This window comes from Oryctolagus cuniculus, chromosome 5 (genome assembly GCF_051225735.1).
Source record: "Oryctolagus cuniculus isolate XC-2025 breed Fujian yellow rabbit chromosome 5, ASM5122573v1, whole genome shotgun sequence".
In the NCBI taxonomy this organism is placed as follows: domain Eukaryota; kingdom Metazoa; phylum Chordata; class Mammalia; order Lagomorpha; family Leporidae; genus Oryctolagus; species Oryctolagus cuniculus.
Genome location: NC_142871.1, coordinates 166402997 through 166424521, shown reverse-complemented (window position 1 = coordinate 166424521; position 21525 = coordinate 166402997). Strand labels below are relative to the sequence as shown.

General features: G+C 52.6%; 1 protein-coding gene and 1 long non-coding RNA gene across 25 annotated transcripts in view; one reads left to right on the top strand and one right to left on the bottom strand.

Moving 5' to 3' along the window:
- Nucleotides 1-1003: 1003 nt before the first annotated feature.
- On the bottom strand, nucleotides 1004-15572 carry LOC149126850 (uncharacterized). Of its 6 annotated transcripts, none has more exons than XR_016234344.1 (4): nucleotides 14392-15572; nucleotides 3963-4167; nucleotides 2293-2409; nucleotides 1004-1929 (listed from the first exon to the last, which is right to left on the bottom strand). It is a non-coding gene; the product is annotated as an uncharacterized LOC149126850 (long non-coding RNA). The 6 variants fall into 6 exon arrangements; XR_016234345.1 differs by having other exon boundaries at nucleotides 4011-4167; XR_016234348.1 differs by having other exon boundaries at nucleotides 4071-4167.
- A 142-nt stretch (nucleotides 15573-15714) lies between these two features.
- PRP4K (pre-mRNA processing factor kinase PRP4K) overlaps nucleotides 15715-21525 on the top strand; it is a 34924-nt gene continuing 29113 nt past the window's right edge. For all 19 annotated transcript variants that reach the window (XR_011388839.2, XR_011388837.2, XR_011388838.2 and 16 more), the window contains exon 1: nucleotides 15715-15940. Coding sequence is in view for 2 of the 19 variants with exons in the window: in XM_051855894.3 (XP_051711854.1) it covers nucleotides 15900-15940 (41 nt within the window). In the remaining 17 variants the exon portion in view is untranslated. The remainder of the gene's footprint in view (nucleotides 15941-21525) is intronic.

The window sequence follows — 21525 nt, the reverse complement described above, 5'->3', positions numbered from 1 at the left end:
AAAAAAAAAAAAAAAAAAAGTGAACCTATCACATCTTCTTTTTAAAAAAAACAAACAAACAATAGAACTAAGGGGTGTGCGTTGTGAAGAAGTTCATGCAGCCTGCAATGCCAACATCCCATACTGGAACACTGCTTTGCGTCCTGGCTGCTCCACTTCTGATCCAGCTCCCTGCTAATGGCCCAAGTGTTTGGGCCCCTGCCACCCATGTGGGAGACCCAGATGGAGTTCCAGACTCCTGAATTTGGCCCAGCCCGGCCCAGAGCCCATATGACCATTTGGAAAGTGAACCAAAGGATAGAAGAACTCTTTCTCTGTCTCTCCTTCCCTCTCTCTGTTACTCTGCCTTTCAAATAAATATAATCCTTAGAAAAAATAAATAGGATTAAAAACAACTAATATTTTAAATACTAGTTTTAGGAAACAGCTAAAATCATGTAAAACAAAGGAATAATGGCCAAAAAATAAAGGGATATTGGATGCCCCAAGTGCAGGAAGGCAAAGAATGAGGGACTCAGAAAATGCACATCAGGGAGGACTTCACAAAGTCCATGGGAAGGGCAGATGTGGGCCTCTCTTGGCTATTGGACTGGACACTGGTTTCATGGATGCTTAATCCACACTAAACGTAAAAAAGAAGTTAAGACCTTGCCTGGGCCATCAGTGAGAATGAATTGGGGCCGGTGCTGTGGTGCAGCGGGTAAAGCCACTGCCTGCAGTGCCAGCATCCCATATGGGCTCTGGTTCGAGTCCCAGCTGCTCCAGCTCTCTGCTGTGGCCTGGGAAAGCAGCAGGGGATGGCCCAAGTGCTTGCGCCCCTGTACCCACAAGGGAGACCCGGAGGAAGCTCCTAGCTTAGGACTGGCTCAGCTCTGGCTGTTACGGCCTTTTGGGGAGTGAACCAGCAAATGGAAGGTCTTTCTCTGTAACTCTACCTATCAAATAAATAAGTAAAATCTTTTCTTTTGAAAAAGGCACAGATAAGAGAAACAGAAAACAATAATCTTGGACAAAAGTTTATTTCCTAAAATACAGGCATCTCACAATGGAGGACGGGAACTTAGACTAAACGTCTGAGAGCCGGGAGAACACAGATACTGACAAACTCTCACTGTCGATTTAAAAAGACGCTTTTCAAATACGGCTGATAGAAATCTAAGCACAAGAGATTAGAAAGGAAAACAGAACTACAATCGATAAAGCTTTACAGCAAAGGGAAAAACAAGGGGAAAGAAAATCAAGAGAGCATTAACAAGTGAAAAACATCAAAGTAAGAAAGTACCAATCTATCCGTTTTCCCAGTACAACCGTAAGAATGAGGAGAGGCTGAAACAGACCCAGAGTGTCGACCATTATTTAATTCATATAGAAATCATTAGTGACCAGATTTATGAAATGTCACTAGAGACAGGAAGAGAGTGTGTTCACATGCATTTAATCGGCTTTAATTATGTGCCTACATGATAACTGGCTAGTACACAAGAATGCATTTAATTAAAAACACAAGTAGCTACAGACAGTAATACCCATTTCCTTTTACCAGATCTTAAGTAGGGATTTTTTTTAATTTTTAAAGTAAATACTGAACATTGAAGACAGGTAGGCAACTGGGTTAGTTTTTTCCAGCTCCATCTTCCATTTTTCACCTCTTCAGGACAAATATTCTGTTTGTTAAAACCATGTGAAGGATTCTGTCCCGGTTGCTCCTCTTCCAGGCCAGCTCTCTGCTGTGGCCCAGGAGGGCAGTGGAGGATGGCCCAAGTGCTTGGGCCCTGCACCCCATGGGAGACCAGGAGAAGCACCTGGCTCCTGCCATCGGATCAGCGCAGTGCACCGGCCGCAGCATGCCGGCCGCGGCGGCCATTGGAGGGTGAACCAACGCAAAGGAAGACCTTTCTCTCTGTCTCTCTCTCTCACTGTCCACTCTGCCTGTCAAAAAAAAAAAAAACATGTGAAGGAGTCACTGCTATTCTTCCTGCCCCTCACCCAACTCCTTCCTTTTAAATATGTGAGGAAACCAAGCAGAATCACTAGGCAGTCTACCCAGGTTACAAAGCTTTAAAGTCCTGCTTCCAGGATTCAAACTCAGACTTTGTGCCCCAGGGCCAACATTGACACAGCGTCGCTGTGGGATAACCTGTGCGCTTCAAAAACCACCTTAGGCCGTATGAAAGGCAGCCCAGAAACTAAGTAAAACCAGGCTCATGCCCTCTGTTTTCCCTCCCTCTTGGGAGACTTCTATCAAGTCGGGGATGTGAACCACTCTGCTACAAGAGAACCTAAGACACTCACTCTGGTCCTTTGCTGCCCTCTTATGGAGGATGCACATGGACGCACTGAAGTCTCCGGCCAACAGCAGCACGCCCCAGTGCCGTAAGCGTCAAACTATTCTACACGACAGGTGAGTTTCTGGAAGAGAATTACCAGCACTTAAGAGGTACCTGATGAATGCTTTAAAACATTTTTATTTATGTTGAAAGGCAGTTACGGAGTGTGGGAGGGAGTAGAGGGGGGTGGGAGAACTCGTTCAAATAAAATTTAAAAATAAATAAAATAAAGAAGTCTTCCATGTGTTGGTTTACTCCCCAGATGGCTGGACAGCTAGGGCTGGGCCAGGCGGAAGCCAGGAGCTAGGAGTTTCTTCCAGGTCTCCAACATGGGTGCAGAGTCCCAAGCACTTGGGCTGTCCTTGGCTGCTTTCCCAGGTACACTAGCAGAGAGCTGGAACGGAAGTGGAGAAGCTGGGACTCAAACCAGTGCCCATATGGTAGCTTAACCCAGTACCTGACAGTGCCAGCCCCTCCGTGAATTTTTGTAGGGCAGAAATGAAAGTTTCATCTATTGAATCTTTGATATGTACTAAGATCTTGACTTTATATGATCCTACAATAAATTATTTAAATGACTAATCACCCTCCAATTTAATCTCTGTGGTATGCAGTTACATATATATGTACATATGTAAACATTTATCTAAAATTACAAAATTCTATCATGTAGCCCAATTATTTCCAACAAAAGTATGAATAAAAATCATAATCTAAGAATTTCAACCTATTCACTAGTTTCAAGCAGTGTTGCCTCATTTTAAAGACAGACTCAAACAGTCAAAGTGAGTGGTTCAACTTTCTTCGCATTTTCTGCTTTCTGGTCTGTTGCTCGTGGCTGTATCTCTCTCGGGAGAGACTGCCTGGGCCTGTGCGACAGTCAGACCTGATCAATTCTCAGCACGAGCTGTGAAGACGAGCGCCGCTTTAAGTTTCACTACAGGTAGTTGTCTCCTCGCTAGTCCGGCTTTCACAAGGCTGTGCCTCTCCATCTCGGGACGTCAGTGTCGGGAAAGTGTGTAGCTCCGCGTTGATGGCGAGCATCTGACTCCGGGACGAGTGGGCTTCCACAGAAGACGGCCTGACACGAGGCAGCTTCTCCAGGCTCCCTCACTGGGACGGAGCATTTAGATCCTCAGAACCAGACCTCCCTGGCTGGCATCACCAGGGCCAGGAAAAGCCAAGGGTCCCACTGAGGCGTACAATGTCCACAGACACCGTTCCTGCACAGTGGGCAGCTACCACAATTTTTTTTAACAATCCTAGGGCTGGGGGCCCATGTTGTGGCGTAGTAGGTTAAGCCTCCATCTGCAATGCTGGCATCCCACAGGGGTGCTGGGTCAAGACCTGGCTGCTTTATTTCCAATCCAGCTCCCTGCTAATGCACCTAGTAAAGAAATAGAAGGTGGCCCAAGTCCTCGGGCCCCTGCACCCACGTGGCAGACCTGGAAGAAGCTCCTGGCTCCTGGCTTTGGTCTGGCCCAGCCCTAGCTGTTATGGCCATTTGGGGAGTGAACCAGCAGATGGAAGATCTCTGTGTCTTCTCTGTCTCTCTGTAACTCTGCCTTTCAAATAAATAAAATAAAACTTAAAAAAAAAAAAAACAAAAAACCCTAAGGTTGCTGGTGTACTCACTGACAGTATTCCCTGGGTCCCTCCTCCCCAGGTAGCTCTATCACACACCCATGGCTAGCTCGCAAAGGGTTTAGCTCCTCAGGCCATCTTCGCTATTTCCTGTGATACCGTGTTCATTCAGGCTCCTATCTTCTTACACTCATTCACCAACCACCGTGTTGCACAGGCGCCCACGACTCTGGAAGAACTGCGCTGGGAGCGAGGTCTGGAAGGACGAACAAGAGACAGGAACTGATGTCATGTAGCTTGGCTTCCAGGGAGACAGAAGATGCATCAAACACACTGACAAAAGTCTGGCAAGGCTTGTTAGGGAAAGTAACAGAATGGGTTAAGAAAGCTGTAGGACCGGAGAGAGGGCTGGTATTTGGAGAAAGGCTGTCGGGGAAACTGACATTTAAGCCAACATGGAAGTAGGTGAGTGAGAAAAGAGAAATCCAGGGAGCAGAAGAAGCAAACACCCTGAGCCTTCAGATAGGAAGGAGCATGGCAGCTTTAGGGTTAACCCAAAGCCTATGAGGTTGAAAGCTGAGCCTGGCTTAAACCATCCAGGCACAGGGCCGCGCTGTGGCACAGCTGGTAAAGCTGCTGCCCGCAGTGCCGGCATCCCGTATGGGCACTGGTTCTATTCTGGCTGCTCCACTTCCGATCCAGCTCCCTGCTGTGGCCTGGGAAAGCAGTAGAAGACGGCCCAAGTCCTTGCGCCCCTGCACCTGTGTGGGAGACCTGGAAGAAGCTCCTGGCTTCCGATCGGCTCAGCTCTGGCCATTGTGGCCATTTGGGGAGTGAGCCAGCAGATGGAAGACCTCTCTCTCTCTCTGCTTCTGCCTCTCTGTAACTCTTCCTTTCTTTTTTTTTTTTTTTAAGATTTTATTTATTTTATTTGAGAGGTAGAGTTACAGACAGTGAGAGGGAGAGACAGAGAGAAAGGTCTTCTGTTGGTTCACTCCCCAAATGGCTGCAATGGCCGGAGCTGCGCAGATCCGATGCCAGGAGCCAGGAGCTGCTTCCTGGTCTCCTATGTGGGTATATGGGTCCAAGGGCTTGGGCCATCTTCCACTGCTTTCCCAGGCCATAGCAGAGAGCGGGACTGGAAGTGGAGTAGCCGGGACTAGAACCGGCGCCCATATGGGATGCTGGCGCCACAGGCAGAGGATTAACCTAATGTACCACAGTGCCGGCCCCTGCCTTTCAAATAAATGAATGAATCTTAAAAAATAAAACCAGGAAGGCATTCAGGCCCTGTTCAGAAGCGGGGTTACATCGGAAGCACCGCAGTCCTGCTAGTGGTTTCCAGTGGGGCAGTGATACACTCTAACTCAAAACCGGAAACGCGCCCTCCAGTTTCCAGGTGGAGAACGGCTTAAGCATGGCGGGGGCAGGAGCAGAGAAATCACAAAGGAAGCCACTGCAGGCGCTCCCACACAACAGCGGCCTGGACAACGCCAGTGACGACAGAATCAGAAAAAAGAAAAATGGGTGGATTCGGTTAAAGGTGCAAGTGGACAGAACCTGGAGAGGAACTAGATGTAGACTGCTCTGAGAAACCCTGAATGAAGGTGGCATGCACTGAGATGAGGAACACAGCAGAGTCAATTCAGAGGGGAGGAGGATTGGGGACTCCGTTTTAGACATGTTTAGTTAAAAAAAAAAAAAAATTTAAGGGGCCAGCGCCATGGCACAGTAGGTTAATCCTCCGCCTGTGGCACCGGCATCCATTATGGGTGCTGGTTCTAGTCCCAGTTGCTCCTCTTCCAGTCCAGCTCTCTGCTGTGGTCCGGGAGGGCAGGGGAGGATGGCCCAAGTGCTTGGGCCCTGCACCCGCATGGGAGACCAGGAGGAAGCACCTGGCTCTGGCTCCTGGCTTCAGATCAGCGCAGTTCTGGCCGTTGTGGCCATTTCGGGGGTGAACAAACGTTAGGAAGACCTTTCTCTCTGTCTCTCTCTCTCACTGTCTATAACTCTACCTGTCAAATAAATAAATATTTAAAAAAACTTTTTAAAAATGATTTATTTATTTGAAAGGCAGTTACAGAAAGAGAGGGAGACACAGAGAGATCTTCCATCTGCTGATCCACTCCCCACGTGGTCACAGGGCCTGGGATGGGCCGAGCTGAAGCCAGGTCTCCCGTGTGGGTGGCAGTTGGGCTGTCGTCTACTGCTTTCACAGGCGCGTTAGCAGGGAGCTGGATCGGAAGCGGAGCAGCCAGAATTTGGTGCTCGCCCCCGGGTCATGTGGATGCCTGCGTTGTAGGTGGAGGCTTAACCCACTGCACCACAATGCCGGCCCCAGGTCTAGGATGTTTATGAGATTCCCAAGTAGTCAACACACAAAGACAAAACAGTGGACACCGGTAACCTAGAGCACTGAGTGAGAACAAAAGGGGCTCAGGACCAAGCCTGCAGGGGAACAGGAAGGAGGAGGAGCCCAAGGACGCGGACAGGAGGAGTGCCAGGAGTAACCCGGGCCCGTAAACTCACATTTCACGAGTGAGGCTGTTAGGTGAACGCATGCACAGTACGTTAGTGCGTGGACCAAACTCTCGCAGAGATCTTCCAGGAGAAGTAGGTTAAGCTCACCTTATCTCCTGGCTGTACTGCGACCCTATAACCAGCACAACCTTTCTAAGCGGAAGGCGGGCCTTGTCTTTTGAATGCATCAACTGATTCCCATCACAGGGTGTTCACACTTGCTGATGCTCGCAACACGCCTCTGCCACACAGCTCCCTGTTTGTCACATTCCAGGCGCAGTTCAGCTGTCACCGGCTCAGGGCAGCTTTTGGCGAAAGTCGAACCTAGCTGACCCCAGCGCCTTCGAACTGCTTTTTTCCTACCAGCCAGAATGTAAGCTACACAAGAGCACACCTTTTCTATTTCAGGCCACCTTTGCTTTCCTGACGTCTAGAACAGTGCTTGCAACAGAGCAGGATAAATCAAAGAAATATAAAGTTCCAGTGATTATACAAAACCATTTTCTTCGGGGTTGGTAATCTAAGGCCAGATGTACGTCAGATTGAGGTATGCCTACTATGCCAGAACTCTGAACTCCAGCTTTACTGGAAACGCACCTGTTGAGGTGAGCCCCCCGTGAGCCCCACCCGCACCTGCACCTGCTCAGCTGAGCCCCCGTGAGCCCCCCCGCACCCGCACCTGCTCAGCTGAGCCCCCGTGAGCCCCACCCGCACCTGCACCTGCTCAGCTGAGCCCCCGTGAGCCCCACCCGCACCTGCTCAGCTGAGCCCCCGTGAGCCCCACCCGCACCTGCACCTGCTCAGCTGAGCCCCCGTGAGCCCCCCCGCACCCGCACCTGCTCAGCTGAGCCCCCGTGAGCCCCACCCGCACCTGCTCAGCTGAGCCCCCGTGAGCCCCACCGGCACCTGCACCTGCTCAGCTGAGCCCCCGTGAGCCCCACCCGCACCTGCACCTGCTCAGCTGAGCCCCCCGTGAGCCCCACCCGCACCTGCTCAGCTGAGCCCGCTGTGTTTCACAGCCCCCTGCCTGCCCGCCGTCCCACTGGGAGGAGGCTCCCTCTCCTGCCGTAGTCCAGCATTTCCTCGAGTCCAAGCCCAGGGCAGTCAGGGCAGCTCCACGCCAAGCTAAGCCATCACTGCTTTCTTACATTCGCAGACGGAACTGTAGGAGTCCTGGCTTCTTTCTAACCCTTCCTAGGCCGAGGGCAAGCCAAAGGCTAATTTCCTCACACAGGTTTTGTAATAGATGCTTTAATTAGTGTGTCACTTAATTCTACTAAAAGTTATTGGGCTTTGCATAAAGTAGTCCCTAACAACGGCGCCTGGCGGATGATCGGAGGCCGTGTCTGCAGCCGCCGTGGTTAAACCGCGCGAGATCGGACCACCTGCAGGGATAGGTGCGATTTAGTTCTGGACACGTGGACAGCGCGTGATCCCTATACCTCGCTCAAGGTACCCCTGTGCGTGGTCCACCCGGGCCTGCGTGACCTTTTCGCAGACTGGCTCCCCTACTGCGCATGTCCTTCGTAAGCTTTATAAGCCTGAACCCCTCCTCAATAAAGCGGTTCCTGCTTCCACAGAGCTCACGGTGCTTGCGGTGTGTTCTTGTCTTGACCCGTTGACCCTACCTCTCCCATTCGCCTTGTCGGGAGTGCTTGTACTGCCCCCTGCTGGTCAGGGGACAGTCTCAGGGTCTTTCTAACCCTTCCTAGGCCGAGGGCAAGCCAAAGGCTAATTTCATCACACAAGTTTTGTAATAGATGCTTTATGAATTAGTGTGTCACTTAATTCTACTAAAAATGAAATTGGCAACGATACTTGTATAAGTGATTTCAAAATTTTTTTGCATCAAAATAAACTGATAATTTTTCCATGAACATTGGCAGGTGCTCTGGAATGGAGAGTGTCAGCCATAAAACATGCATACACCACATATTTCCAATTTTTAAACACTGATAACGCACTTAGAAGACAACTTCTAGGGGTTGGTGTTATGGTTTAGTGGGTAAAGCCGCCGCCTGTGGCACCAGCATCCCACATGGGCGCCAGTTCAAGTCCCAGCTGCTCCATTTCCCATCCAGCTCTCTGCTAATGCTTCTGGGAAAGCAGCAGCAGACGGGCCAAGTGCTTGGGCCCCTGCACCCGCGTGGGAGACCTGGAGGAAGCTCCTGGCTCCTGGCTTCAGCCTGGCCCAGCTCTGGCCATTGTGGCCTTTTGAGGAGTGAACCAACAGCTAGATCTCTCTCTGCAGCCAGCACTGTAGCGCAGCGGGGTTAACGCCCTGGCCTGAAGCGCCAGCATCCCATATAGGCACCAGTTCGAGACCCGGCTGCTCCACTTCTGATCCAGCTCTCTGCTGTGGCCTGGGAAAGCAGTAGAAGATGGCCCAAGTGCTTGGGTCCCTGCACCCGGGTGGAAGACCCAGAAGAAGCTCCTGGTTCCTGGCTTTGGATCAGCGCATCTCCAGCCATTGAGGCCAATTGGGGAGTGAACTAACAGATGGAGGACCTCTTTCTCTCTCTCTGCCTCTCTTCTCTGTGTAACTCTGACTTTCAAATACATAAATAAATCTTATTTATTTATTTATTTTATTGACAGGCAGAGTGGACAGTGAAAGAGACAAACAGAGAAAGGTCTTCCTTTGCCGTTGGTTCACCCTCTAATGGCCGCTGCGGCCAGCACACTGTGGCCGGCGCACCATGCTGATCCGAGGGCAGGAGCCAGGTGCTTCTCCTGGTCTCCCATGGGGTGCAGGGCCCAAGCACTTGGGCCATCCTCCACTGCACTCCCTGGCCACAGCAGAGAGCTGGCCTGGAAGAGGGGCAACCGGGACAGAATCCAGAGCCCCAACCGGGACTAGAACCCGGTGTGCCGGCGCCGCAAGGCGGAGGTTAGCCTAGTGAGCTGCGGTGCCAGCCATAAATAAATCTTTAAAAAAAAAAACTCTTTCTCTAACTCTTCCAAATGAATAAAATACATCTTAAAAAAGTTTCCAAATTCATACTTCAACTCCAATAGGCAATCACATATTTTCAGAATGGAGATAAATACAATGGAAAATATTTTATACATTAAAATGTGCAATATATATTAACAAGCAATTTGTCATTATTGATATTTTAAATTAGTATTTTAGATTTCTCAATTTTAATCTCTACTACAATAAATATCAACAGACATAACACCCAAATGAAAGCTCCTCAATAATTTTTTTAAGATTTATTTATTTATTTGAAAGGCACAGTTACAGAGAGGCAGAGGCAGGTGCAGGGGCCCAAGGACTTGAGCCATCTTCTACTGCTGTCCCAGGGCACAGCAGAGAGCTGGGTGGGAAGTGGAGCAGCCGGGACTCCAACTGGCGCCCATACGGGATGCTGGCACTGCAGGCTTGGCTTTACCTGCTACACCACAGCGCCAGCCCCCTCAATATATTTTAAATATATAAAGGGATCCTGCAACCAAAATGTTAGAAGCACTGTCACTGGTTTAGGAAGAGACTGAAAATAAGGAAGGAGGCCAAGAAGACAGCTTGTGAGCATGAGTGCCTGACTGTGGAAGACACCATGCTACGTGGAGAGAGGCAGACATGGAAAACGCGCTGCCTGCCCTCACTGACACGTAAAAACACTGCTGGGAGCATCTGGCGAACAAACCAGAGGACGGAAGGTCTCTGCCTCTGCCTTTCAAATACAATGAAAGTGAAAAATGAAACGTTAAAGCTGCTTTTGAAGAAGTCTACCTCGCAGCAGCAAGCGCTGGTTACCAGCTGGTCAGAGGATGCAAACCTGCAGCTATGGCAGTCAGTTCTGCACACCTGATGTGCCGCGCGGTGACCCCGTTAATAATAAAGGACTGTAGGCCCGCGCCGCGGCTCACTAGGCTAATCCTTCATCTAGCGGCGCCGGCACACTGGGTTCTAGCCCCGGTCGGGGCGCCGGATTCTGTCCCGGTTGCCCCTCTTCCAGGCCAGCTCTCTGCTGTGGCCAGGGAGTGCAGTGGAGGATGGCCCAAGTGCTTGGGCCCTGCACCCCATGGGAGACCAGGAGAAGCACCTGGCTCCTGCCATCGGATCAGCGCAGTGCGTGGGCTGCAGCGCGCCGGCCGTGGCAGCCATTGGAGGGTGAACCAACGGCAAAGGAAGACCTTTCTCTCTGTCTCTCTCTCTCACTGTCCACTCTGCCTGTCAAAAAAATAAATAAATAATAACAATAATAATAATAACGAAGGACTATAAACCTGCAGTTTCCTAAGAGTGCTCTCAATTCTCCTCACCAAAAGAAAGGCAGGAGAGGAAGACAGAAGGGAATCACGTGAGGCGACAGGCACGCATGCGCTTACAGCGATCACCTCACAGTGGAGACCAGACTCCAGGCTGCCCATCCTGGACATCTACGACACCGTCAGCTGGACCTCAACAAGGCTGGGGAAGAACGGGCGATGGCCGCCAGTTACATAACTTACTAAGGAACATTGAGATGTATATTAAAATGTAAATCATACCTCAATAAAGCTGTTTTAACAATGCACGCCTGAAACAGGCCCAGCTGCTCCACTTCCAACCCAGCTGCCTGCTGATGGCCTGGGAAAGCAGAAGAAGATGGCCCAGTGCTTGGGCCCCTGCCACACATGTGGGAGACCCGGATGAAGCTCCTGGCTTCGGCCTGGCCCAGTGCTGGCCGTTGCAGCCATTTGGACAGTAAGCCAGCAGACACAAGATCTCTCAGTTTCTCTTTTTCTCTCTGTTTTTATTTTTTTTTTAAAGATTTATTTATTTATTTGAAAGCCAGAGTTACACAGAGAGGAGAAGCAGAGAGAGAGAGAGAGAGAGAGAGAGAGAGAGGTCTTCCATCTGATGGTTCACTCCCCAATTAGCTGCAACGGCCGGAGCTGCACGGATCTGAAGCCAGGAGCCAGGAGCTTCTTCTGGGTCTCCCACATGGGTGCAGGGGCCCAAAGACTTGGGCCATCCTCCTCTGCCTTCCCAGGCCACAGCAGAGAGCTGGATCGGAAATGGAGCAGCCGGGACTCGAACCTGCGCCCATATGGGATGGCACTTTAGGCCAGGGCATTAACCTGCTGCGCCACAGTGCCGGCCCCGTCCCTTTCTCTTTGTAACTACAATTTTCAAATAAATAAATCTTTTTAAAAAAGAGCAACTTATGTAATACTACGTCTAACAGTACAATGCTAGGCCTGGAACACATAGAAATGTTAAGATATCTGTTAGTAACAGTACTGAAGAGCTGGGTAGGAGCAAAGCTGTACTGAAGTAAAGAAATTACTGCAGGAGCCGGCGCAGTGGGTTAAAGCCCTGGCCTGAAGTGCGGGCATCCCATAGGGGCGCTGGGTTCTAGTCCCGGCTGCTCCTCTTCCTATCCAGCTCTCTGCTGTGGCCTGGGAAAGCAGTGGAAGATGGCCCAAGTCCTTGGGCCCCTGCACCCACGTGGGAGACCCAGAGGAAGCTCCTGGTTTTGGATCAGCGCAGCTACGGCTGTTGTGGCCATCTAGGGAGTGAACCAGCGGATGAAAGACTTCTCTCTCTCTCTCTCTCTACCTCTCTCTGTAACTCTTTCAAATAAATAAAATAAATCTTAAAAAAGAATGAAATTACTCCAGAGTAGCTTGAATCTACAAAACAAATAAACAGATACTGAAATGATAAATTAGGCTTATATGACAGAAGCGATAAATACATACTTCCATCCTCTTTAAAAGACATAATGTCTTTAAAAGACATAAAGTAATAATTATAATAATGTATTACTTGGTCTACAACACTTACAGATACAACACGTATAACCGTAACACTAAAAGAAGGCAGGGAAACCAAGTAAAACTACACTGAATAAAGCTCTCCATCTCACTGGAATCAGCATAAATCTAAAGCGGATTCTACTACGACACGACACAGGCAGGAAGTTCAAAAAGTTCATGGGAAAAAGAATTAAAAGATAATGCATATTTTCTTTTTCAAGACCCCTTACACACGGTCAGCCCTACAATAGCTACTAAGACAGTAACCAGGAAAAACATCACTAGAGAACTAAACGCCGCATTACCAAATACTGACTACACGCGACAGAGGGCAATAGAGGGACAGGGGACAAAAGACAGAAGAAACAAGCAGGAGACACCAATCCAATTCGATAAATACCAGCACTACATGTGAATTAATTTACAATCAAAAGGCAGAGATCAGCAGACTAGATTAAAGATGACCCAGCTATATGGTGTGTACCGGAGGCACACTTTAGGTTCAGCGGTACAAACCAGCAACCACAAGAAAGCTGGAATGGCGGTGCCAGCATCAGGCAAAATCCACTTTAAAATAGAAAATGTTACTGGAGAGGCAATCGGCCCTCTAGACAGACACGACTTAGCTACTCGCGTACCCGCAGAGCAGCAGTCGGCAGGGATGAAGGGTCGGACCACACACCGCACTGGGGTCCCAGCCCAGACCTGGAGCGGGGCGTCGGCTGCAACCTGGCGGGCGGGACCAAGCCCGCATCTCCACCCGGCCACTCAACACCGCTCCAGCCGCCTTCTCCACCTCCCGCGGCCCATCACCCAGCCTCCAGCCTCCTCCGGAGCACATCCTGACCCCGGCACTTGCCGCCCACGCTGACTGGAGCCCGTGTGTCCCGGGCTCCCTGTGGACTGCATCCACGAGCAGTCACGCGGCCCGTCCCTAAACCAGCCACCCCTCGCCGCCCGCCTGTGTTACCCAGCAAGTGTCCAGTCCCCTCCAAATCCTCCCTCATCACCCTACTCCTGTCATTCTGGCTGCTTCCTGTCCTCAGAAAGCCATCAAACTGAATTTCTAATATCAGCCAACTTCTAAAATCGGGACACACGCACACACGAGAGAGGGCAGTCCGAGAGTGAATAATAATTACCTGCTGGTGGGATTCTATGTTATTTTATTTTTTCTTGTATAAAAAATCACTTCTCATTCATGTGTTACATACTAAACCATGGACAGCTGTGAAAAACCCCTCCGCTCCGGCACAGAGGCAGAAGTCGCATGCAAAGTATGTAAGGTGCACACACGAAGTCCCCGGCCAACAAAGAACACGCAAGACACGCGAGCCTGCGGTAACCGAGCGCTTTGCCCGACACGCGCCGCCCGCCTGCACCCACTGCAGTCCGTCCTCCCACGCGTGACGGACACACGCCGCCCCGGAGCCTGGTCGGCAGGGGACACGGCCGCCCTCCCACGGGTGACGGACACACGCCGTCCCGGAGCCTGGTCGGCAGGGACACGGGCCGCCCGCCCTGCACCCACTGCCCTCCGTCCTCCCACGGGTGACGGACACACGCCGTCCCGAAGCCTGGTCGGCAGAGGACACGCGCCGCCCGCCCTGCACCGACCGCACTCTGTCCTCCCACGCGTGACGGACACACGCCGTCCCCAGCTGCCACCCGACGCTACGGGGCAGTGCGGCAGCCCGCGACCCCGCGTGGTTCCTGGTGGGCAGGGGACACGCGCGGCAGGCACGGCACCCTCGCGCGGGCCGAGACCCGGGTCCCGCGGAGCCGGCGCAGGGGGGCTCCGGGCGGCCGCGCACCTGCTCCACCGCAACCGCCCCGACACAGGCCCACGGAAGGACGCGCGCGGGGCAGACGTCCTGCAGCCAAGGGCGAATCAGGCCAGGGTCCTCTCAGCCCCACGGAAGGACACGCGCGTGGACAGGCCCACGGAAGGACGCGCGCGGGGCAGACGTCCTGCCGCCAAGGGCGAATCAGGCCAGGGTCCTCCCCGCTCAACTCCGCATCCCGAGTCCAGCCTCCAAGCGGGTCGTGGCCGTCTTCAGCGGGCCCTCCGCGTCCCACGCGACTCGAACCCTGATTTCCGGCCCGGGAGCGGCCGTCCAGCAGCGCTCGCCGGTGCCCGGAGTCTCCGCGCCGGCGGGGCGCCAGGGCCGCGGTGTCCACGGCTCAGCCCGGGGCCCGCACCTACCTCCTCCCCGGGCTGCGCGGGCCCCGCGAGGACTCGAGGCTCGGGCACCGAGAGCGGACGCCCCAGCTCGCCGGCGCGCAGGGGAAGGGCAGACGGCGCCGGCCTCAGCGGGCGGACCGAGGGCGGGAACGCGCGACGCCGCCGGCCCCAGGGCGCCGGACAGCCTCCCTCGGCGTCCCCGCCCCGAACGCAAGGACGCATGCGCCTCCCTGAGTGGCGGGCCCGCGGCGGCCAGGGACTTCCGGGGGCGGGACCTCCGGCCCGGAAGGACGGGCCGGCTCGCGTGACAAGTCGGCCCGGTGGTTCCACGCGTAAACGTTCGCGGAACGACTGAATAAGAGTGTGTTTGCTCTGACTCCACGATCAGGGAGCCCTACTGTGTGCGAAATCACAACAGCCAGAATCTGGGGCGCGCCCTTGACGAATGTCGCGCGCACCCTCCGAATAGAAGTACTGAGCGTGCGAGCTTGGCGAGAAAGTCCTAGTAAAGTTTTTGTCCCTTTCTTTTCCTAAAGGTTTATTATTTATTTGAAAGGCAGAAAGAGAGAGGCCCTCCATCCTTGGTTCACTCCCCAATTGGCCGTAACGGCAGGAGCTGCACCGACCAGGAGCCACGAGCCAGGAGCTCCCTCCAGGTCTCCCACGTGGGTGCAGGAGCCACGAGCCAGGAGCTCCCTCCAGGTCTCCCACGTGGGTGCAGGAGCCACGAGCCAGGAGCTCCCTCCAGGTCTCCCACGTGGGTGCAGGAGCCACGAGCCAGGAGCTCCCTCCAGGTCTCCCACGTGGGTGCAGGAGCCACGAGCCAGGAGCTCTCTCCAGGTCTCCCACGTGGGTGCAGGGGCCCAAGCACTTGGGTCATCTTCCACTGCTTTCCCAGGCCACAGCAGGGAGCTGGATCGGAAGTGGAGCAGCCGGGACTCGAACCGGCGTCCGTAAGGGGTGCGGGCACTGCAGGCGGCGGCTATACCCGCTACGCCACAGCGCCGGCCCCTGTCCCTTTTTGAAACTTTACTTTCCCTCTGGTCTTCAAAAAAAAAAAAAAAATCAAGCTTAGTTTGGCCAATTCTAGACGTGGCTTCCCAGAGTCGGAATCCGGTCTCCCGCGACCCGAGGCTCCATCGCCACGTCAGCGACGTCAAGGAGTCGCAGGGCAGAGGGGCGCCCGGGCCGCGGAGCGCCCCACTCATCAGTCAGCCGCAGGCGAGACCCACGCGAAAACGAGACTCTTCCCCACTTCCTCGGCGGCCACCGGAGAAGGAAGCCGGCGCCCCACGCGCCCTGAGCCCGGCCAGGCCCCGCCCCCGGCGCCCCGGAAGTGGCGTCACGGCGCCCCGCGCTCGTCCCCGGATGTAGGGTTTTACTTCCGGATTCTTAGCGCGGACTCAGCACCGCGGGTCCCTGCGCTGTCTGCACATGCGCGACGGCTCTGTTCCTTCTTCCTCCACTTCAGTGGGTTCTGCCGTCCGGGGAGCCGCTGCCGCCGCCGCCGCGGAGTCGGGAAGTTCAAGATGGCCGCCGCGGAGGCCCCGTCGCTGCGGGAACAGCCGGAGTGAGTGCTGGGCTCCCGCGGGCCGGAGGCCGCAGCCCGGGGCCGGGCGGCTGCCGAGGGGGACGCGGCGGGCCCCTGCGCGGCCGGGCGGGCGGGAAAGTTCAGGCCCGATGGCGACAGCCAAACTTTGCCTTTGGGCGGGCGGCCCCGGCGCCCGGCGCCCGGCGCGGCTGGGAAGGCTGCCGCGGCCTTGCCGCGCGTTGCTGCCCCGGGAGGAGTCGGCGCGAGCGGCCCCTACAGGTCTGGAGCGCGTGGCGGCCGCCGCGGCGGCGAGCTCGCCTCCGGTGCCTGCCGGGCCCGAGCGGGGGCGGCGGCGTGGGCGCTGGGGGCCCGGGGCCGCGGCGGCGGGCTTGGCCGGCTGGGGTGCGGGGTCCGCCGGGGGCACCCCGGGGCCAGGGGGCTGCATCTCCCCACCCCGGACTCGCCTCCCGCCAGCACCCGGTATTGTTATTTATTTATTTTCCTTCCTCTCTCTGTCCCCTCCGTCTTATTGGCTGCTTATTTGCCGACTTGCAAACTTGCGGCAAAGTTAAGGTAGAGCCTTTGGGTTTTGAGGCCCGGCCCTGCCTTCGGAGCACGGCTGGAGGAAGTAGTGGGAAGTGCTGGCTACTTCCAAACCAAACCACTTGGTGCCTGTAATTAAGCTCGTGTGCGAGTCCGCGCGGCCGGGGCAGAGCAGGCTTGGGCTGCGACGGCCAGCCGTTGCTTAGCGAAATTGCTGCTTATGCTAGGAAAACTCAAAATAAGACCCTTAGAAGACAGAGTGGATTTCCAGACGGCATTTCCGTGGCGACCGCCCATGCACCTGCAGCGCCCCGCGCTAGACGGAGTGTGTCCTGAGCGACTTCGCGGAGCAGTGCGGGCCTGGGGTGCCGCGCCCGTCTGTTGGGTTTAGAGGGGTGCAGCGTGTTTCCGCCAGATCCTTGGCCGGGGACCCCCCAGTGCTGGTGATAATGAGCATCTTTGTCCAGGCCCTGCGCCGAGATGGCGCTATTGGCCGCTCTCGGGGGCGCCGGGCTGTCCGTGGGGTGTGTGGGGCCGTGTGTGTCCTGGCTTGGTGGAGCTGAGCGTATTTGACACACGAGCACGCACTGGGCTGGCCGCTCGTGAGGCCGCAGGTGTGCCCGGGCGCAGTGGTCACGGTGGGAGAGCGTTCCGAAGTGGACGTTCTGTAGAGTGGACACGGAGGGGAGAGTTTCGGGTGGCTGTTCCCGCTGGCCGCGTGCGATGAGGCGCTGCCTGGGGTCCCCTGGGCCTCGCCCTTTGCTTTCTGCGGATGCACCGAGCCCCTGCAGCCCCCGGGAGAGACCCCAGACTCCAGCCGTAGGTGCTGGGGGTCGTTTGGGGAGAGAAGCAGCAGCCTATGAAAGATCGCTTTCTCTGAAGCTCCTCTTTCAACTAAATAAAAATGAGTAAGTTGACGTTCTAAGCTCTCTCGGTGCGGCCAGTGTCTAGTTCAGCCCCTCTGCGCTTGCTTGCGCTCGCTGAAAGCTGTGGCCATTGACTGCTTGAACCCTTGCCGCAGCCCCTGGAGGTGGATACAGTTACTGGCGAAAGCTGAAACATACGGATATTAAGAAACTAGGCTTGCACCGAGTACTGCTGCCCTGGAGCTGGCCCACCTCTGTACATTACTGCTGCTTCTTAAAATCCCGTTTTAGGGAGGCCGGCATTGGGTGCAGCATTTTAAGTGACCTTTTTGGGCACCTGCATCCCACATCCCATATCGGTGCGAGTCGCTGCTCTCCACTTCTGACTTCCTTCTGATGCCTGCCCCGGGAGGCAGCAGGTGATGGGTGGGCTGCTGGGGTCTTCTGCCACCCCCGGAGGACTCTAGCTGCTAGCTTGGCTGCTGTTGCAGGCATTCCAGAGTGAACCTGTGGGTGCGGGGTCTTTCTTTCTTGCCCACCCTCTTTGAGTAAATGAAGTAAGTTCTTATTTCTATCCAGTGTCCCAGAAAGATTTTTTTGTGTTGGATGGGTCATTTCTAATTCGTTGAAACTAATTACCCAACCTGATTTGGAAAAGGGGGCAGATAGGAGGTCTCTTTTAAGATTAGTTGGTCTTTTGGGTTGATTCTCATTTTTACTTTGCGTTAATTTCAATTGTGTATTTAAAGTGCTCTGATTTGCCAGAGAAGCCGAGTTCATCATTTTCCTTGTAAACGAGTAGTCTGTCCCTTTGCTACCATTAAATTTTTGAAGTTGTGTGGCTTGACAACTTGCCCATCACACGAATTTCGGTTAGTAAGTACTCTGTGTTTTCAAAGCATAAATCAAATGCTTTCCAAATTAAGTCTATTTTCGGGAAAATATGTGAAAGGGAAATCAAAATAATACTGATTGTGGGTGATTGATCACTTTATAAAGTTGTTGCATGACTGTTTCATTGTGCCAGAAGCCCCAACACCTGGTTGTTTGGAAGTGAAAGGGGACAAATGAACAGCCCTGTTAAACATCCCATGTTGTCTGCAGTCCCACTCAGCTTTGCTCCCAAGTCATGTGATTCCAGGTGTTACCCAGTACTTTGTAGGTTCGCAGTAAATACTTGCTTTAGGACTGACCTGCTGTAGACCGAGTTGGTGTACACATCTGCCCTTTTTAACATGTGATGCTGAATTGCAACATGTAACTGTCGAAGTGTAAATTCAGATGTATGAAATTATATGGCCTAAATTGACCATATAAACTGCCTAAGCAGACCATCAGATTTAACAAACCTTTTCCTAAAGCTTAGAAGGAAACTTTTAATGAACCTGTTTGTAACTGTCTTTCCCACATGCTCGTTGTGACGTGTTATGCCACTGATTCACTGACTTCGAGTTTTCTTGCTTGACCTAGTCAAGCGTGAGTTGTTGTTTTTCTGTGAACTTTGCTTCAGGAGAGAGCTGGGAAGAGTGAAGGCTTGCCGTATGCCTGGCCCTGGTGTGAGAGGACTCTGGGATTGTTAGGGTGGACGTAATTGGCCCAGAGGAGCCTGGGCTCTTTGATCAGGAATGTGGCCATTATTCTTGATGTGCTATCCGGTCACTCGTCAGAATGGCTGGACACAGGAACTCTGGGCATCCTGGTGGACAGCCTGACTCCCAAAAGCTCTTCGGAGCTAGATTTTCTGTTGAAGGAAATTGTTTTCTCTTTGTGAACTGTTTAAGAATTTTGAATTGAAACTCAGAAAACTTGCAAATTGTCTATGGAGAGCATTAGATAAGATGAAGATTCAAAAGCCAGATTTTAATTTGGGGAGGAGGTGATTACATTTAAATCATAGTTATTACATGTTCGGCAGATGGGAATGTGCTGTGTGAGGCACTGAACATAAAACAGCAAAAGCAAAGTCAACTTTCAAAAACTATGAGTCTGTAATAGGTAGTGAAAAACAGCTTTATTCGTGAATACAGCTTGTAGTAGTAGTGAATATGCATTATTATTTAACCCACTACAAGTCAGATAATCTTCCAGGCCCTAGGAATAGAGCAATGACTAAACAGATAAAAATTTTTGCTCTCCTAGTGCTTCTGTTATGATCAACAATACATTAGGTGCTGCCAGCTGCCTTGGAGAAAAATAACGCATAGAAGGGGAATGTGTGTAGGGTGAGAGTTGTGATGAAAATGAATTGGTTGAGAAGGTGACATTGAGGTGGGCAGAAGGAGCCAGCAGTGTGTGTCTCAGGAAGGCATTCCTGGCGAGAGAGCAGTAAGAACGTTGGTAGCACCCAGGTCCTCTGGGGACAGTTCACCTGTTGTCCGAGGAATGCCGTGTGGCTGGAGCAGGGGCAGAGCGTTGGGAAGTTGGGCAGTTAAGTACAGGCCCTTCTAAAGCATTTTAGTTTTCATTTGAGGTGGGAAGCAGCCATCAGGTTTCATGCAGAGTCTGACGTTTTGAGAGCACCTTGGCGCGAGTGGAAGAGCTGCTCTGGCTGACTCGGAATGTGGTACCAGCCTTCGCACTGACTTGATTGTGTGTGACCGTAGCCTGTCCCTTAAACCTCCTCGTTCCTCGGTAACTCATCTGTCACATGGACGCTTCTTGAGCACACGATGGGGCAGACTTATCCTGTGAAGCCATGTGATTACCATGACAAACCTGTGATTTGTTGACAGTTTTCTCCTCAGTTTTCTCCGCTGGAGAAGCTGAGGCAGGGGGGAGCAACTTACCCCAGATAGTGAGTGATAGCTGTGTCATGTTCAATGGCGTGATTTGAGTTTGGAGTCCATACTCTGGCAGGATTCGGTCAGCTTCACGGTGGTGTTGAGAATCAGTGGGTTTGTCCGCTGTACAGTAGTAACAGCTCGCTTTGGGGTCACCTGATTCTTGCCGAGCACTAGTCTAAGCATTTAACACCTGTTACTTCTCAGAGTGCCTTGCAGGTAGGTGCTGTTGTTTTCTCCTCTTTCTGGATGAGCTACCTTGGAGATCTTGAACTTGGCCACCACTGTGTAACTAGGAGGAGGTGGTTCTGGGACTGCTCAATCACTCAGCAATTCTTTGAGCTTAGCTGGATGACTATGCTGTTGTACTTTATCGGCGGAGTTGAGATGTCTTTGGATATTCGACTTAAATCTGTGGGTTTTTTGTTTGTTTGTTTGTTTGTTTGTTTTTCAGATTTATTTACTTTTTTGGAAGGCAGAGTAACAGGTAGAGATACTGGCTCACTTTCCAAATGGCTGCAGTGCCAAGTCTGGGCCAGGCTACAGCCAGGAGCCCCTTCTGGGTCTTGCATGTGGTGGGCAGGGACCCAGTCTGTTGCCTGCTGGTACATTAGAAGGGAGCTGGATCAGAAGCCTGGCAGCCAGGACTCGAACTGGCACTCCATTCTGAGAGCCACCCTTGCCAGCAGTTTAACCTGCTGCGCCACGGCCTGGCCCCTGGGTTTTGTTTGTTTGTTTGTTTATTTTTAATGCAAAAATACTGCATTTTTTTCCCCAAGTGTTTCAGAAACATTGATGATCTGTGGGACACTACTCTACGTGCGTCTCCTTATACTCCTTTTAGAGAGATTTGGGCCTGATTTTTGCCGGAGGATACAGCTCTGTGTACACATCCCTTGTGGTCCTCCTTCCTCTTCTGTATAGTCCAACATAGCAGATAAAGATTGGCAGGCTGCCACGTAGCTGTGTGTTTCCTACACTCATTGTTGTCAGCTAATAATTTCTCATCGTTTACCGAAGACATGAGACCTGGCCAGAGGACCAGGCTGTATACCCCGACTTCTGCCATAATTCTCGGAAGTAGCGTGTCGTTACTGCAACCCAGCCAGCAATGGCGCTGCAGCTCCTGGGCCTCCGTGACTCTGGGGACCTCTAGTCCTCTCTCAGCTACTCATTCCCAGGATCACTCACTTTGCCTTGTCATCCACCTTGTTAGTTTATTCCACGAGTTTGATACCCTGGCAATGCTCATCTTGTAGTTTGCTGTATAAGGTTGTGGGTTTTTGACACCTGCTTTCCTTATCTGAAATGTCCCTTTCCCCTTGTGGTTAGTTCCTTACTCATTCTTCAGAATAGTGTTACTCAACCATTCTTTTATACTTATCCCTTCTTGATAAATATTTCCTCTCTTCCCCATAAATAGCTTTAGTTTAAC